At 58.1% G+C, this 14,927-nt stretch overlaps 6 protein-coding genes across 6 annotated transcripts; 3 read left to right on the plus strand and 3 right to left on the minus strand.

The window, feature by feature from the left end:
• Positions 1-557: 557 nt before the first annotated feature.
• On the minus strand, positions 558-3,550 carry MKK02DRAFT_40086 (uncharacterized protein; the record flags this gene model as incomplete). Its single annotated transcript, XM_053090942.1, has 5 exons — positions 558-913; positions 970-1,117; positions 1,167-2,064; positions 2,114-3,488; positions 3,535-3,550. The coding sequence occupies 5 exons, from the start codon at positions 3,548-3,550 to the stop codon at positions 558-560; spliced, it is 2,793 nt and encodes a 930-aa protein (XP_052949538.1).
• A 264-nt stretch (positions 3,551-3,814) lies between these two features.
• MKK02DRAFT_40087 (uncharacterized protein) lies at positions 3,815-4,553 on the plus strand (the record flags this gene model as incomplete). The annotated part of the gene is made up of 4 exons (XM_053090943.1): positions 3,815-3,992; positions 4,109-4,203; positions 4,265-4,342; positions 4,392-4,553. 4 exons carry the CDS (start codon positions 3,815-3,817, stop codon positions 4,551-4,553), a joined length of 513 nt encoding a protein of 170 aa, XP_052949539.1.
• Positions 4,554-4,711: 158 nt separating this feature from the next.
• MKK02DRAFT_19381 (PIN domain-like protein) lies at positions 4,712-9,439 on the minus strand (the record flags this gene model as incomplete). The annotated part of the gene is made up of 13 exons (XM_053086085.1): positions 4,712-5,489; positions 5,541-5,623; positions 5,678-5,734; positions 5,784-6,206; positions 6,255-6,987; positions 7,045-7,280; positions 7,386-7,917; positions 7,969-8,769; positions 8,821-8,927; positions 9,001-9,098; positions 9,157-9,214; positions 9,273-9,330; positions 9,387-9,439. 13 exons carry the CDS (start codon positions 9,437-9,439, stop codon positions 4,712-4,714), a joined length of 4,017 nt encoding a protein of 1,338 aa, XP_052949540.1.
• A 289-nt stretch (positions 9,440-9,728) lies between these two features.
• MKK02DRAFT_40089 (DASH complex subunit Dad2-domain-containing protein) lies at positions 9,729-10,198 on the plus strand (the record flags this gene model as incomplete). Its single annotated transcript, XM_053090944.1, has 3 exons — positions 9,729-9,897; positions 9,956-10,012; positions 10,074-10,198. 3 exons carry the CDS (start codon positions 9,729-9,731, stop codon positions 10,196-10,198), a joined length of 351 nt encoding a protein of 116 aa, XP_052949541.1.
• A 1,086-nt stretch (positions 10,199-11,284) lies between these two features.
• Positions 11,285-13,386, minus strand: MKK02DRAFT_40090 (X-domain of DnaJ-containing-domain-containing protein; the record flags this gene model as incomplete). The annotated part of the gene is made up of 10 exons (XM_053090945.1): positions 11,285-11,483; positions 11,535-11,686; positions 11,743-11,890; positions 11,944-12,086; positions 12,136-12,289; positions 12,347-12,821; positions 12,877-13,010; positions 13,070-13,125; positions 13,183-13,216; positions 13,304-13,386. The coding sequence occupies 10 exons, from the start codon at positions 13,384-13,386 to the stop codon at positions 11,285-11,287; spliced, it is 1,578 nt and encodes a 525-aa protein (XP_052949542.1).
• Positions 13,387-13,675: 289 nt separating this feature from the next.
• Positions 13,676-14,885, plus strand: MKK02DRAFT_40091 (putative retrograde transport, endosome to golgi-related protein; the record flags this gene model as incomplete). Its single annotated transcript, XM_053090946.1, has 5 exons — positions 13,676-13,756; positions 13,822-13,938; positions 14,052-14,290; positions 14,547-14,628; positions 14,775-14,885. The coding sequence occupies 5 exons, from the start codon at positions 13,676-13,678 to the stop codon at positions 14,883-14,885; spliced, it is 630 nt and encodes a 209-aa protein (XP_052949543.1).
• Between the last annotated feature and the right edge of the window lie 42 nt (positions 14,886-14,927).

The raw sequence follows: 14,927 nt of genomic DNA on the forward strand, positions 1-14,927 counted from the left end.
AAGCCCGAGCTCGCTTTAAGACCTCAAGTCCTGGTGATGCAGACGAAGCGGGTATCGCATTGACCTTCATGGAATGGGTTACGACTCACGCCGATACCGTGACGCAACAGGGCGACCATCATTTGCGACGCCAACCCGCTTTCTGCCCACCATGGCCCTGACAGTCTCCGTCCTTGAGACATCCCATGACCTTGCCAGCCGTCAGGCTGTCATCAGATGATCAGTGCAGCTGAGATTACCTAACATCCCGCCATGTTGGGGTATATATATGTCCCTTAATGTTAGCCCGACTCGTCACTCGACCGCGTAGCGAACGTCATACTCACCCAAACCCTCGTCTTTGGCGTTCGGGTAACCGACTGCCAAAGGCGCGCGGTCAATTCCACCCCAGGCTAAAGGATGGAGACATCTTTTTGTCGCTGGTGCCTTTGGGTATACCAAGAGTCTTGAGGTCGAGCGTGAGGATCAGTATAGCAGTCAGTCCCAACTCGACAACATCGTATCCATCCAGTCGTTAGTGGATACCTGTACAAACACTGCACCGTACACGCCATAACCTACACGTCCATGCCCCCCTGATACACTTCCTCCTCAATATCCTCATCTCCTCCTTCCCCATCTCCCACCCCTTCCATGTCCAGATCCGCCCCCTCCTCCTCGTCCTCATCTCCACCTTCCATCTCATCATCCTCCTTTTCCTCCCCATCCACCAACGCCGATTCCTCATACTGCACCTCCTCGACGCGCTCCCCATTCTCCTCGTCACCTCCCTCGCGGATATCGGCGAGCGCGCGGTCTGTGTCCTCCCGGGTCCACCGAGCGGGGAGGTCCCGCGTCTCTTCGAGGAGCTGGTCGGCGTTATCGGTGGAGCCGCTGGGATCGTAGCCTACTGTTTTGGCTAGGTAGTCGGGATCTATGAGTCAGCTTGCTTCCTTGTGCGACGACGGCTTGGGAAGAGTAATAGCTCACCGATTGGCCTTCTAGCTCGGATAGCCTCATTCACCCGATCAGGATGAGCAGCGTTCTCCTTCCGCCCCTTGTTCTTGAGCTGACGTTGTGTCCGACCGGGGAAGTAGAAGGACATCATGGTATAGTTCTCGCCAGTCTCGCCAAGGACCTGTAGACTCAGCTTCACAGCAGAGATAGAGCAGTCACGCGAGACTCACCTGATAGAAGAACTCGGTCTCCTCAGCAGACCACCGCTCATTATTGACCTTCTTGGCGTAACTCCGACTATTCGGCATCTTGCCCGTCTGCTCCTCCTCAATAACCTCCCGCTCCATATTCCGCTGCAGCGCCGTCCGCCGCGTATCGTTCAGCTCCTCATACAGCTGCTCGAGCGACGCGCCGGCGTCTGGATCAACCTCCTCATCGTCCTCATTATACCGGGACGGTCCGGACGTAAACCCAAGAGCGGCGAGTTCCGGATCAAATTCCTCGTCCTCGTGACGCTCGTGCGTGTCCGCCGGCATATGGGTATTGGGATCGAATATCTCTTCCTCTGGCTCCTCTGGTGCGGCTTCGTCATCCTCATCATCGTCCAGCCCCAGCCCCAACGCGGCGCCTTCAGGCGGCTCCACGTACTCCTGCTCCTCAATCTCCTCCTCGTTCCCATCCTCCCGCTCCCGCTGCGGTCTTTCCGCGCCCGCTCCTCCTGGCTCCGGCGAACTCGGCGGTGTGAGCCGCTCCGGCCGTACCTCAAACTCCGTTTCCGAGTTGGGCTCGTCCTCACTGACTTCATCCTCCGGATCCCCGCCTTGCTCGCGTACCTCTGCCCGCCTTTCTTCTCGCTTCGCGTTCCGCAGTGCCCGGATCTGCCGCCGGAGGACTTGACGCCGCTCGTATCGCTCGAGATTCTCCTCGTACAGTCGGTCCTTGTTCCGCCGTGAAAAGTCGCGAAGGTAGACGTTCAGCTCCTTGGCTCGGGCAGACACCTTGCCCTCCCCTGACCGCCGAGTGGCAATGTCGGCCATCTGCATATTCTCTTCGTCGACCTCTTCACCGATCATCTCGCCGACCTCGGCTTCGTCCAGATTGACAGGCTGGAAGACGGACTGTCGTTGACTGTATCATCAGCCAAGGTCCGTTCCAGTTGCGAAGCGCCATCACTTACGTTTTCCGTCTCCGCTTCTTCCCCTTCATCCGCCTCTTCCCAGCGTTCGGCCCCGCCAGGTCCATATCCTCGTCATCCGAGATATCCAGTTCGTTCGGCTCTCCGTCACTCCCATCTCCCCCCTCCCCTGCTTCCTCCTCATCCGTCGTATCCTCCTTGGCTGGCCGCTTCCGCTTGAACTTCTTCCGCTGAGTCGCGATGTTCCGCTTTACCGGCGCCTTCGCCTTCCCCTTCTTCTTCGCCTGGCCCCCATCCTGCCTGATAATCTGCCCGTCCTCATCGTACTGCTCATCCTCTTCACCTGAAAGAAGCTCGTCGGGCGCTCCGTACCCATCGTGGACCTCTGCCTCATGTGGGCTGTCCGCGGGCATGAACAGTGGTACCTCGCCATGATCCACACCGGCCGGCGCTGGCGAAGCCGACTGCCGCATCTGCCGAAGCTGCTGTACCAGGCGCTCCGCCATCGCGGCGCTATCCATCACACTCCCGCTTGTCTCCGCATTATTGGACCGTGGAACAGGAGTGACCGTCTCCGTCCGCCGTTCACGCGGACCAGGTACAGTAGACGACTGGCGTGGTGTAGCCGTCCGATCCCTATTGATATCTCCAGCCTCCAGCGGCACAGCACTCAGCGTTGGCGGCAGGCCCGAGCTCGAATCCGGCGTGCCCATCTCGCTCTGCCGTTCCGCCTCTTCCGCCGCTCGTGCCTTCTCCGCCTTTCGCCTTGCCTTTGGAGGAGCGACGATATTGAGTGGAGTCTGCCGATTCTCTGCGGCAGCGATGAGAGATGGGCGTTTACCGGACCGTATGGAGGGGGTCACACTGGGTTGACGTGAGAGGGAGCGAGCGCGAGAGGAGGGCGCGGGGGAAGCGGAGACGCGAGGTGCAGGCCGAGGAGCAGGCGAGGGCCGGATAGAGGCGGTAGGGGAGAGTGTGGGTGGTATGTCGCCATCTAGACGACGAAGGGAGGCGACAGGTGAATGGGTTGGCGACCGAGTCCGTGCCGTTGATCGCTCGCCGGCGTTGCCATTGCTATAGCTGCCAGCAGCAGATACTGACGGCGGCACAGCGCTAGGACGTGTTACAGGCGAAGATGAAGGTCTCGTCCCTGTAGCATCCGCCGGGGCACCGGTAGCGGCCAAGGTAGCACCAGTGGAGACATCACTCCGGGAAGGGCCGGCAGTTGCATTGCCATCCTCGGTCGTAGCGCTCTCCGCAGCTCCAGCAGCCGAATGTCCAGCGGCCGCAGCATTCGAAGATGGCACTCGAGGCTGTGCGAAGCCAGCCGCCGGTGCTTTGGGTGCACCGACTGTCGGACCTCCAGGTCTGCCTCCCAGCCCCTTTGGCCTGGACGGGGCGAATCGCTTCTGCGACGCTGTGTTGTCAGCTTCTGAGCGTGGAGGGAGGAGTTTCCAGCTTACGGAGTCGGACAGACATAATGCCTGATGTTGACCTGGCCCTAGCGCTCTACAGTCTGTCTAAGAAGGAAAGGTAAGATGAGAGAGGATATGGAGGCGAGTCGCGTTGAAAGTCAGTCAAGTGGCAAAACAATCAATTGACGCGCCTATCGGGACCGAGTCTAGGACACGCCTATCAATCCGCTTGATCCTGCACGCCTACTTTGCTCCCGCCTAATCTCGCCTCACCCAACCAAGCGACTCTCCACCATACACCACCTCTCTCTCTACCTCTACCCATAACATGTTCCGCCCACAATCACTCCTCCGCGCCGCTGCGCCAGCCAGCCGTACCGCTGCTCGCCCTGTTGCGCTCAGCCAAAGATGGGCGACAACGCACGCTCCTACGACGAGTTCTGCACCCGCAAATGAGATCTCGCCCGAGGTGCAGTCACAGCCCGGAGAGGAGATTGACCCCCAATGTGGGTATCGCAGGGCTCCAAACGACTTTCAGAGACGTCATGGACATACTAGCGCACGCAGAAATGCGAGAGAGGGACCGGGACGGCAAGGGTGGGGCGGGAAGCTGATCTCGTAGTGAACGGCTACCCACAACTCCCTTACGTCTCGCTGCAGACTCGAGAACCATTCGGATGGTGGGACAGGCAAGAGCGCAAGAACTTTGGCGAAGTGGTCAGTCATTGCTTGCTCCATCCGGTCTTGCCCGAAGAGCGAAATAACTGATACATTGTAGTTCCACGAGGAGGAAGACGTCCTCGGTATGTGGGGTCCGGACGTACACAAGATCAGCGGCGGAACAGCTGTACTATCAGTGAGCTACTTGGTTCTCCATCCCGCTCAACCATAGCTGACTTCTCCAGCTCATCGCCGCCTTCTCCGCCGTCGGCGCATTCGCCTACTTCCTGACCGCAACCCGAATTCAGCGCCCCGTTGCCGCGAGGGAATACCCATATGGCGGTCTGGAGAAGGAACTGGGGGGACATGTGGCTGCGCGGCCCGAGTGGGAGGGGGATGCTGAGTAGTCTGGATGCAAGGGATCATTGATGGCGAGGAGGGCAAGGCGCTTAAGACCGACTGGTGGACCGCTAACAACCCTGATTTCCGAGAACCCATACCATGCCATGCGTGCGACATTGCTAATGCTACAAGATGATCCCATCCTCTTGCAAAGACAAGCCGCCTAGTTCGGCTTGAGACTATTCGCTACAGCAGCCCTACGCCACGTCTTCTGCTGGGCCCTCTTCCACTTCCTCCGCTGATCCGCCGGCACCTGCGAGATATCCGTCACTTCTTCCTGCTCCCCGAATACCGACCCCTCCCCCTCCCCCTCCCCCTCCCCATCTTCCGTCACATCATCCGGCACGACCGACGGAGCAGCCGCGGCCGCCTTCTTTGCTCTGGGCTTCCGAGCCTTCTTGGCGGGGGGCGGGGCCGGCGCCGGGGCCGGGCTCCCCAATTCAGTCATACCATCCTCCGTCCCTGCTTCTGTCGAAGCCACCTCCCCCTTCTTGCGCCTCGGCTTCCGCTTTTTGACTTCCCGCTTCTTCTCACCCACATCCGCCTCCAAAAGGGAATCATCGTCCCCATCCCCATCCCCATCCCCGAGCTCACTCGCCTTGATACTCCGCTTCTTGCCCGTTCCTCTTCCTTTCGGATCCTCTTCGTCCAACCCCTGCATCATCGCTCCCCACTCGACCACCTCGCCCGTCCCAGAAGCCTTGGCCTCCGCTTCCCGGAACTGCTTGATGACCGAAAGCAGACGCTTGCTGACGTTCGCGGTGGTGCGTCTTCGTGGGGCGTAGTTGGCCAGTGCGCCAGCAGAGAGGTCAAAGAATGGGTCGAGGGTGGATTGTTTGTTGAGTGAGCCGGCCTTGCCCCGGCGAGCTATACGCTGAACGATAGGTGTGAGCTCGTCGTCGACTTTGGAGATTGACCACGAGAGCTCTTCGTGTAAGAAGCTGGACCATCAGCTTGCATTCTGATCAGTCAATTCGTGCTAGCTGACTCACGATCGCAATGCTGATAGCTTTGGGAAGCCCCAATGAAACGCCTCTTCCGATTCATCCGTCACCGGATACCTATACGCCTCTCGCTGTGTGCGTCAGCTTCTACAGCACAACCGATGTCGATTTGTACATGAACTCACAACGAGCGGATTCGGCCAATCAGCAGTGATGAAGATCCCACCCGTATACCTCTTCTTCTATTCCAGTCAGCTCATGCCTATATGCACCGCCCCCCCCTCAACTCACAAAGCTAGCTTTCCACTTATTATCCGTCTCGGCCCCATCCTGCCCCTTCTGCACTTTCGCCCACCACTCCTTAAACTCCTCAATCCCCCGCTCGCCCGGAAAATTCGCAAGCAATTCCAGCGCCACCACCGGCCCCACACCGGGCAGCCCAATCGTGTAATCGCTTCCCAGGAGGTACGCGAGCGAGATGAGTCTTTCGCGCGAGAGCGACAGTTCCCGATTGATATCCGTCGCGAGGAAACATTCGGCGTACTTGTTGTCGTTGAAGATGTTTTTGAAGCACTGGGTCCCGCCAAACAGAAAAACGTCGGAATCGTCCGTGATGATCCCGTCGACCAAACCGAGTTCGGCGAGTTTGGCGCATTGCGCCTCGGCTTCCATCGGAGCGGTGATGTATGGGATTCCAAAGTGTCTCAATAACGTCTAGCGTGTCAGTCATTTGCCGTTCCCCTTGTGCGCGGGAGGACTCACCTGGATCTGAGCAATCATAGGCATGGTAATCTCATCGCTATCCCTCTGCGCCACCTTGTTCTGCCCATGCAGTACTCTGATCTCATCATCAATCTCCGTGCGCACCTCATTCAAATCCCGATTCTTGATTTGCGCAAGGAACCGCGCATAGTCGTCTTGCTCCTCGACCATATCCTCCGCATTCATATCCACGTCCTCCTCTTCTACTTCGGACGGGATGGTATCGGTCGACGCGCCGGCTTGGAGGGGTGGACGTGCGCGCGGTCGGGGGTGCTTGGTAGGTGTGGGAGAGCGGGACCAGGCTATCGAGCCCGACTCGTCTGGGTCCTCCTCTCCATCGTCATCGTCCCCGCGCCGTCGATGTCTCCTATCCTCGTCGGCTTCCTCATCGTCCCCATCCATCTCCTCATCGTCAGGCTCAGGAGCAGGCGGGGTGTTGCTTCCAGTCCGCCATGCCCCTGTCGCCCCAGCTAAGGCCTCATCAATCAACCTCTCCGGCTCCGGCGCGACCAGCCCCAGGTGCATAGGCGGCGGAGGCGGAGACGGCCCCGCTCGGGGCAAGCGGTCAGGTATGACACTCCCCGACGGCGTACGCACGGGCGGCACGAAAGACGGAGATCGGCTGAGCGGCGAAGGGACACTAGGGCGATTCAGAAGCGAGGAGGACCGAGAAGGCAATGGGGGTCCACCCTCCCGAGAGCGTTGTATGAATTCGTCAACAGGGGGAATGTCGCTGAAGCTGTGGGAGCGGGATGGACCAGCTTCCTCTTCGGCTGGGCGGACGGTATACCTCGAGCCGGAATCATCGGCCGGTCGAGCTGGAGCGGATGGGTGGCGAGAGGAGCGAGATGGCGCGGGCTGCATGCCTGCAAAGACAGGAGCGTCATCATCTTCGTCGTCGAGGACGGTGATGGGTGATTTGTTGACGCGGGGGATAGGAAGGGGTAAGGTAGATGGGGGAGCAACGACCTCGATATCCCGTGCTTTGGATGGCCCGGCGGTGGCGTTTGTCCGGGTCGGAGGTTGCTGTGCCGAACGAGAAGCCTTCTTGGCCGATAGCAGCGCAGCCACCGGGATAGGCGTCGGAGCAAGAATATCAGGCGACGGGTTGACGGGTACCGGTACCGGAACCGGCGCAGGCGCGGGCACCTCCTCAAAGTCATCCTCGCTATCCTCCAGGAATGGCGGCTCCTCCAAAGCAGGTGTGCTCTGCTCAGAGGGAACCAGCTCCACCTCCTCCATACTGTCATCCGACATTCCATCGTCCTCATTCCCATTCACGCTCCCTCCGCCAATGCCGGCCGATCCCGTATATCCCACACTATCAGCCTCCTCCTTTTCTCTCCGACTCATCGCTAGCGCCCTTGCCAGCTCCGGATCCGCCTCTTCCTCATCCGATCCTAGCTCTTCCTGCTGTAGCGCCAGAGCCAACGCCTCGTCATTCGCCGTGGGGACGATAGCGGTGGAGTCATCCTCCATATCTGCAAACATGTCGGGATCGTCGAAGAGCTGCGGCTGGGAGGGTGCGTGAGAGGCGCCAAAGGGAGTAACGGGAACGTCGAGAGATTTGCGGGGTGATGCGCGCGCAGAGGCATACCGCGAGGTTATGGCGTCGAGGATCTGTCGGCGGCGATGTTCTGCCAGGTCAGGGTCGACAGCGGGTCTGAGAAGTCAGCTCGGCCATGGTTCCGCGAGAAACACCACCTGAGCTTACTTTGCGACTTCTACGACCTCATCACTGCCTTCACTGCCATCATCACTACTACTCTCCTCCTCCTTCTCCTCCGGCACCTCTATCGGCTTCTGCTTGGTCCCCTCCCTTATCCCTAGCGCCCATCCCCCACCCACATCCTCTCCTCTCTTCAACAACACATACTCCCTGTTCCTCTCCGCGGCAATCCGGACGGGAATCGTAAGGTGCGCCTTCCCCACCATATCCGTCACCGTCAACAACTGCTGCGTGAGGGTATTCCGCTCGCTCAGATGCTTGATCTGCTGCATCGAAAAGTCCAGTGCGGTCGGCGCGCCGCGCAGCATACTAGCGAGGCGCTGGTGACTTTGCTGGCGGGACCGGATACGCAAATCGCCGATGATTTCATATTGGACCTCGGTGGGCAGGGCGCGGAATTCCGCCGATTCGATATCGATATCAGAGGGCTTCATGTCGTCAATGAATTGTTTGAGCTCCTCTTCGGTCGCGAGACGCGCGTCGGGCTTTTCGTCTGTCGAGACGGTGGGCATAGAGGCTTCGGGGAGACGGTAAGGGTCGTGCTTTCTGAACTTTTTGCGCCGTTCTTCCGCCGGGTCGAGGGGTTCGTCGTTGACGGCCGCGACGATGTCCGAGGCGGACCCACGAGCTGGAGTGGGACGAGGACGCGAGGGCCCAGCATGGGCATTCTCCAGGTCGTCCAGATATGTAGCGTCCGCAGCGATCTGGTCGCCTTCGTCATCGTCGTACCGAGTGGCCGTCTCGGACATTGCGGCAGCTTGACGAGCTGCAGCCTGTTCACGTTGACTAAGCATGTCAGCTTTGCAGTGGAACTCGCACATGTAAGCTAGTACGCACGCTTGAGCAGCCTTGACGGCTTCCCGGCGCATCTGGGCAGCAAACAGCTTCTCGGCCGTCCGAGCGTGGTTGACAACTGCTCCTTGTCTCTTCCGCTTTCGCTCGGCCTGCATATATCAGCTTCTGCCTTCCGCCGACACACGGAATATGTAGCTGATCTCAGACCAGGGAGAGACGCACGATAGTAGCTCGCTTCAGTACAGGCGCACCGCCGTCGAATACAAAGACAGGCTTGATCCCATGGAATAGCAGCTTGTTGATCCTTCTCAAGAACCCTGCTTCGTCAGCTCTTTCCTCTACCAGCTTCCGGGAATGATACAGGAGACGCTAGCTCACCCAGTACATGAGCATTAACCAGCACCCTTCCATCCTTATCTCTCATAGTCGCCTGGAACTGCACGAATCTCAGCTCGCCTTCCGGTTAAAACGCACAGCTGAACAGGCGAACTAACCTGATACAGCCAAATGGAGCTATCGATGGCTAGTCGCTTGCCTTCCATGCTCTCCAGCCTTGATGTCAGCTGCTGTTCGTATACATAAGACAGGGGACAGGGACAGGGACTTACTGGACAGGCCGAGCGACCGGGTTCAAGAGGGACCAGAGACCTTTAACACCCATCTTGGCCTGTGTCGATCGGTTTTGGGCTTTTCAAGATGGCTGTCAGTCGAGCCGCCAGTCTATCCGGCAGCTCAGTGGCCGTTAGTCGAGCTGTGGGAGCTTTTGAAGTGATGTCAGAACCAGCGAATAGAGGTACAAACGGTCGAAAACATCCCTCTCTCGCCTCCACCACCGGACCGTCATCCACCCTGCACCCAGATCGACATCCGTGCGCACACTTCGAAGGCTTGGACGCGTCGGTCACTAGTGGACGCGTCTCTCTTCTGCCTCTTCATCACACCTAGGCAAGATGGCCCACCAGATCGACTTCTCCCAGCTCACGCCCTCTCAAATGATGCTCTATCAAAAGCAGCAGGAGCATGCGGGTCTTCAGGCGCTTCGGCAGGCCTCGGCGCAGCTGGTAGAACGGGCGGAGAAGTTGGGGGAGATGAGTAATGTGATGGCGGATGGAGGGGAAGGTGAGCTCGATCATCAGGCTACATCTAGAGCTGGAGATGGTGGAGACTGATAGGATAGCTATAGGACAGGTCATGCGGAATTGGCCTCATGTGTTCTCGGTACTGAATCTTTTCGGTGAGCTAGCCAAGCCACTTGCTCTTCGTGTAGTAGCCGGGGCGAAGCTGACGTGCTGTAGATAAGCCAGGAGCGGGAGATACATCACGGAATCCAGCAACAGAAGAGCCAGAAGAACCATTACCACAGCTCGTCCGATTACCTTATTCGGACGAAAAGACCAGTGTTCCCGCGGCGGCAAGGTAGAAGTTGAGGGCAAGGGAGGGGCGGACACTATAGACAGGTTGTACAGTACGAGAAGACTATTGCGCTGACCCCTGATAGGGGGGGAGAATTACTGATCAGTCTAAGAGCAGGGGTAAGACTGATGAGACGCGTTTCGACACAGCCCTGAGAGCTCGGCGGACGTCCTTTCGCCTGTCCTTTCGTCTGGCTGATCCCTAGGGGTGAGCTGAAGCAACGACTGACCTACGCTCTGGCCATCACATATGTCATCTGTCTAGGTGGCCCACCCTCTCTCGTATATACCTAGGTGTCTTACAGAACCCAATTAACAAGCGACCGATAGCGCACGTCGGTAGCCCAAGCATAAGCGCCCACATTTGACCCGACCAGCTCATCTCACCTGCGATCTTCACCGTAGCTTCTCTCGACGACGGACGATGTTCATACCTCGGCAGGAACAACCCGATCCCCAGGATACCGGAGCAGGGTCCACAGACACCAGTGGGGTCTCAGTCGCAGCCGTCAAGTCGTGCGCGACTGGGACTTTCAGCTCGTGTACCGGCATGATCGGTAGGTCCATCTCCTGGTCTTCTACCACGCCAGGCCTCGGTTTTCCACCAATCTGGGCACCGGCGGCATGACTATACAGTATTTCAGTCGTACTTGGTTCTGACAGTCACAGCCCTTGTCATCATCGGCCCTATCATCGGGCTGTGCATCATCGGGACGATCTTTTGGAAGAAGAGGAAGAACAGGAAAGCCAGGGAGCTTAGGGACAGGAACGAGACCACAGTGCAGCAGGTTGCCATCTCCGAGGTCAACAAAACCGCCCAGTTCGAGGATGAAGTTGACAAGGAAATGGCGAGACAGGGGAATCTCCAGGCACGAGTGAAGGCGGAGGCAACGGTGAGGGCGAGGGAAGGGACGGCTTGAGGTTCCCATACGCTCCATGTGTCTCAAGAGCTGTGGTGACGTGCATGGAGAGGGAATATGAGCGGACGCGACGTGAAATTATATGTCATTCTCATAGCACCATAACAGACAAGACATCTATCTATCCACCTGTATATCTACATCTCCAACAGCCTCCCTCGTCCTCACGTCCTCTCATACAGCAGCCTTCTTCTCCTCCGTAGCCACAGCAGCCGCCGGCATCTCGGCCGTTCCTGGTGCAGGAGCCGCTGCCGGCGCCGCATGTGCTGACGATCCCCAACCCCACCCACTCCCTCCCTTCGGCTTCTCCTTATCCGCCTTCTCTTTCTCCTTTTCTGCCTTCTTCTTCTTGTTACCTGCTTCCATGACCAACCTGAGGTATCAGCTCTCACCCTATCATCAGAACAAAAAGAATTAAACGTACCGCTCCAGTTCTCTCCGCTCATCGTCCCCTTCATCAGGCTGCATCGTCTTGAAGATCCCACCGATCGTCAGAATCGCCTTGGCACGCTTATAGCTAACGTCCTTCGACAATCCTGGTTCGTACAGTACACCATCAACAGCTGCGCCCACAATCTACATCGTCAGCTTTACATCCACATCGGAGGTGAAGGATCTCGCAGAGGACTCACATTGATCACCTCCCATCGGGTCGCTTTCCAAGTAGTCAACAACATCTTGCTACTCAATTCCTGAGCGAGCGCTTCAATCTCCTCGGGTGTGGCTCCGCCCTTGGTCTCTAGCCGCTCCATTTCGGCCATCGCAGCTTGTACCCCAATACTACATGCTCAGCTATGTCCACCATCGCACGGATTGCAGCTGACGGGACTTACGCAGATCCAAGCAGTCCCCAGCCCTCCTTCACCATCCCTCCTTTCTCCTTCAGCCGCCCGAGGAAACCCCCACCGAAGAATTTGCGGGACTTGACAAAGTTGCCAGCTTTTGTGATGTACACGCCGGAGATAGTATGCAGCAGCTGGGACTGTCAGCTCTGGCTTATCTCGTCTGGTACCGCGCTAGCTCACCTCAATACCGAAAGACTCCAGCTTCAGATCCTCCGCCTCCGTTCTGATCCTAGCTTCGAACACCTTCGTTTCAGGATCGTTTATATCCCCTGGGTTCTTGGCGTCCACAAAGGGCCGTATCCGCTGAACCAGCTTATCCTGCAGCTCCTTCACCCTGATCTGTCAGCTTTCGGCAAGGCATGATGTTGACTATCCGAATCGGTCAACTGACCTTCGCTTCTTGTCCTCATCCTGTTTTCGCTCGATCTCATCCATCTTTGCCCGCTGCTCAGGTGTGATCTTCGCTTTGCCCTTCTTGACAGCCGCCGCGCCACTCGCCTCCTCCTTTTGCGCGATACCACTCGAGCTCCCCGATGGTGTCGCTGTACCACTCGCAGTCGTCCCGGATGTGTTGGTGGAGAAGGACGAGTGGTGTGCGAGGGATGAATTGGATTGTTCAGAGGTGGAGGCGGGCATGGAGGTGGCTGATGTTGAGATAGGGACGTTTTCTGCAGCGGCGGGCACGGCGGTCGGGTCCGCAGCTGAGGTGGCTGGCGTGGATCCAGCGGCAGCAGCTGGACTCTCGCCATTCGCCTCTTCCTCTGCAGCCTCCATAGCTGCCCGCTCTTCCGGCGTCATCGCGGCCTCCATCGTGCTCGTAAAGTCCTTGATCAAGGAGATCTCGCCGATATAGTCGTAGAACGCCTCTATCAAGGTGTCAGCTTCAGCGCCAGTTTCTTGAATCCGAGCGCGGCAGCTCACCTCCACCAAAGATCTTGGAGAAGACCTCCTGAGGATCTATCTCTCCTGGTCCATCCACCTTGTCCATTCCCTTCTTCCCGACCTTGTCGTAGAAGGCTCGGGAGTCCGCATTGGAGAGGATCTGATACGCTTCACTATGATGTGTGAGCTTTCACTCCGCAGGTCGGACTCAAGTCTGAAGTGGCAAGCTTACCCGACCTCCTTGAACTTCTCTTCGGCTTCAGGCGAGGGGTTCTTATCCGGGTGGAACTAAGCAGTCAGCTATAGTCTTGCTGCTCGCAGCTCGAGCCAGTACGGATAGCTCACCTGGATAGCTTTCTTCCGATATGCCTTCTTCAGCCTGCACGGATCAGCGGACCACCCTTCCAGCCACCCAAACCACAACACATGAAAGAAAGCATCCCCGCCTCCTCGGGCCCATACTCACTCGATATCGGTCGCTTCGGGCGCTACCCCCAGGACATCATAGTACGCCGTATCCTTGACCTTCTTGGGTGCTACAGCTGCCATAGTGGGGGACGGTATGGTATGATATGGGTAGTATGGTGAGAAAGGCAAAACTTGTAGCTTCGCAGGAGGTGGCTTGGACCTTTTTATGCACCGCCGCCGTCAGTAACGTAAGCGACTCCAGCCAGGCACGGACCATCACCAGAGCGCGCCTGCTCCACTGAGTCCACTGCACACTGTACCTTCTAACAGCCATCAAGCACTTCCAGCCCCGGACCGCTCATCAAGAACCCATCTAGCCGCTCCTGTCTCCAGACATCCGCGTTGCGTTGACATCTGAGCCGAAATCGAAATGGTTCTCGTCCTCGTCATTGGTGACCTCCACATCCCAACCCTCACACATGACCTCCCCGCCAAGTTCAAGAAGCTCTTAGTGTGTTACCTCCGCCAGCTGGGTCGGGCGGCACCTGGTCATGGCCGCATCAGCTGATTCCGCAGGTACCAGGCAAGATTGGGCAAATCATCTGTACTGGAAATGTCGACGACAGAGAAACGTATGATTATCTGCGGACGATAGCGCCGGAGGTCCATGTCGTCCGGGGCGAGTTCGACGATGTAAGTAACCTCTATTCCGAGGAGCCTAAATCAGCTACAAGGAGATGTGCCCATCATTTGCGCCTCCTAGCGAGCTCTACCGGGAAGGATTACGAGCCACAGCTAATCCCCAGAACACCCACTTCCCAATGTCCCTCATCATCCCCCATCAGTCCCTCCGTATAGGCGCCATCCACGGGCAACAAATAGTTCCCGCGGGGGACACAGATATGCTCGCTGCGCTGGCGCGGCAGATGGATGTCGATGTGCTCATTAGCGGTGGGACGCACCGGTTCGAGGCGTTTGAGTCGGAGGGGAGGTTCTTTATCAATCCGGGGAGCGCAACGGGAGGGTGGAGCGGGCTGTGGACGGGGTGAGTGCTTCCTTTCCAGACAGGAGGCTGAGTCTGTGCTTGAACGTGGGACGGGGCGGAAGGGACGGGGCGGAAGACACGGACTGCATTTGAGGGAGAAGAAGGGGGTCGGAGGGGGTCGAAACGGTCAAGAGGATGGGCGTTCAAGCTGTCACACAGGGGGCTTTACGGGTCAATCCAGGCTTCAGGTATCGCAGCCATACTAGGACAGACAGGCGCGGTCTGCTCGGGCAAGACTAAGAGCTGACATAAGCAGAGACGCAACTCCATCATTCGCATTACTAGACGTCCAAGGACCCGTGATCGTCACATACGTCTACCAGCTCATCGAAGGAGAGGTAAGTGTTCCACCCCTTTCACCTCCCCATCATTGCCTCGCCCACTTGGAGAATCCATCCTCTCCCCCCCTGTCTCGAACCCACCGAGGCACCCTCCCTAACTTCGCGTCCCTACCTCCCGCCCTGACCAGATGCTGACCCCTCAGGTCAAAGTAGACAAGGTCGAGTACCGCCGTCCCGAACCACCAAAGGAGAGTGTCCGTGCACCAGAAGCAGCAGCCCTGCAGTCGCCCGTACAGGCCGGGTCGGGATGGTAGCGGTGTTGACGCTGCGATTGCTCCGCAGCATGGACGGCACCG

The sequence above is a fragment of the Dioszegia hungarica genome, assembly GCF_025882075.1.
Source record: "Dioszegia hungarica strain PDD-24b-2 chromosome Unknown MKK02contig_2, whole genome shotgun sequence".
NCBI lineage: Eukaryota > Fungi > Basidiomycota > Tremellomycetes > Tremellales > Bulleribasidiaceae > Dioszegia > Dioszegia hungarica.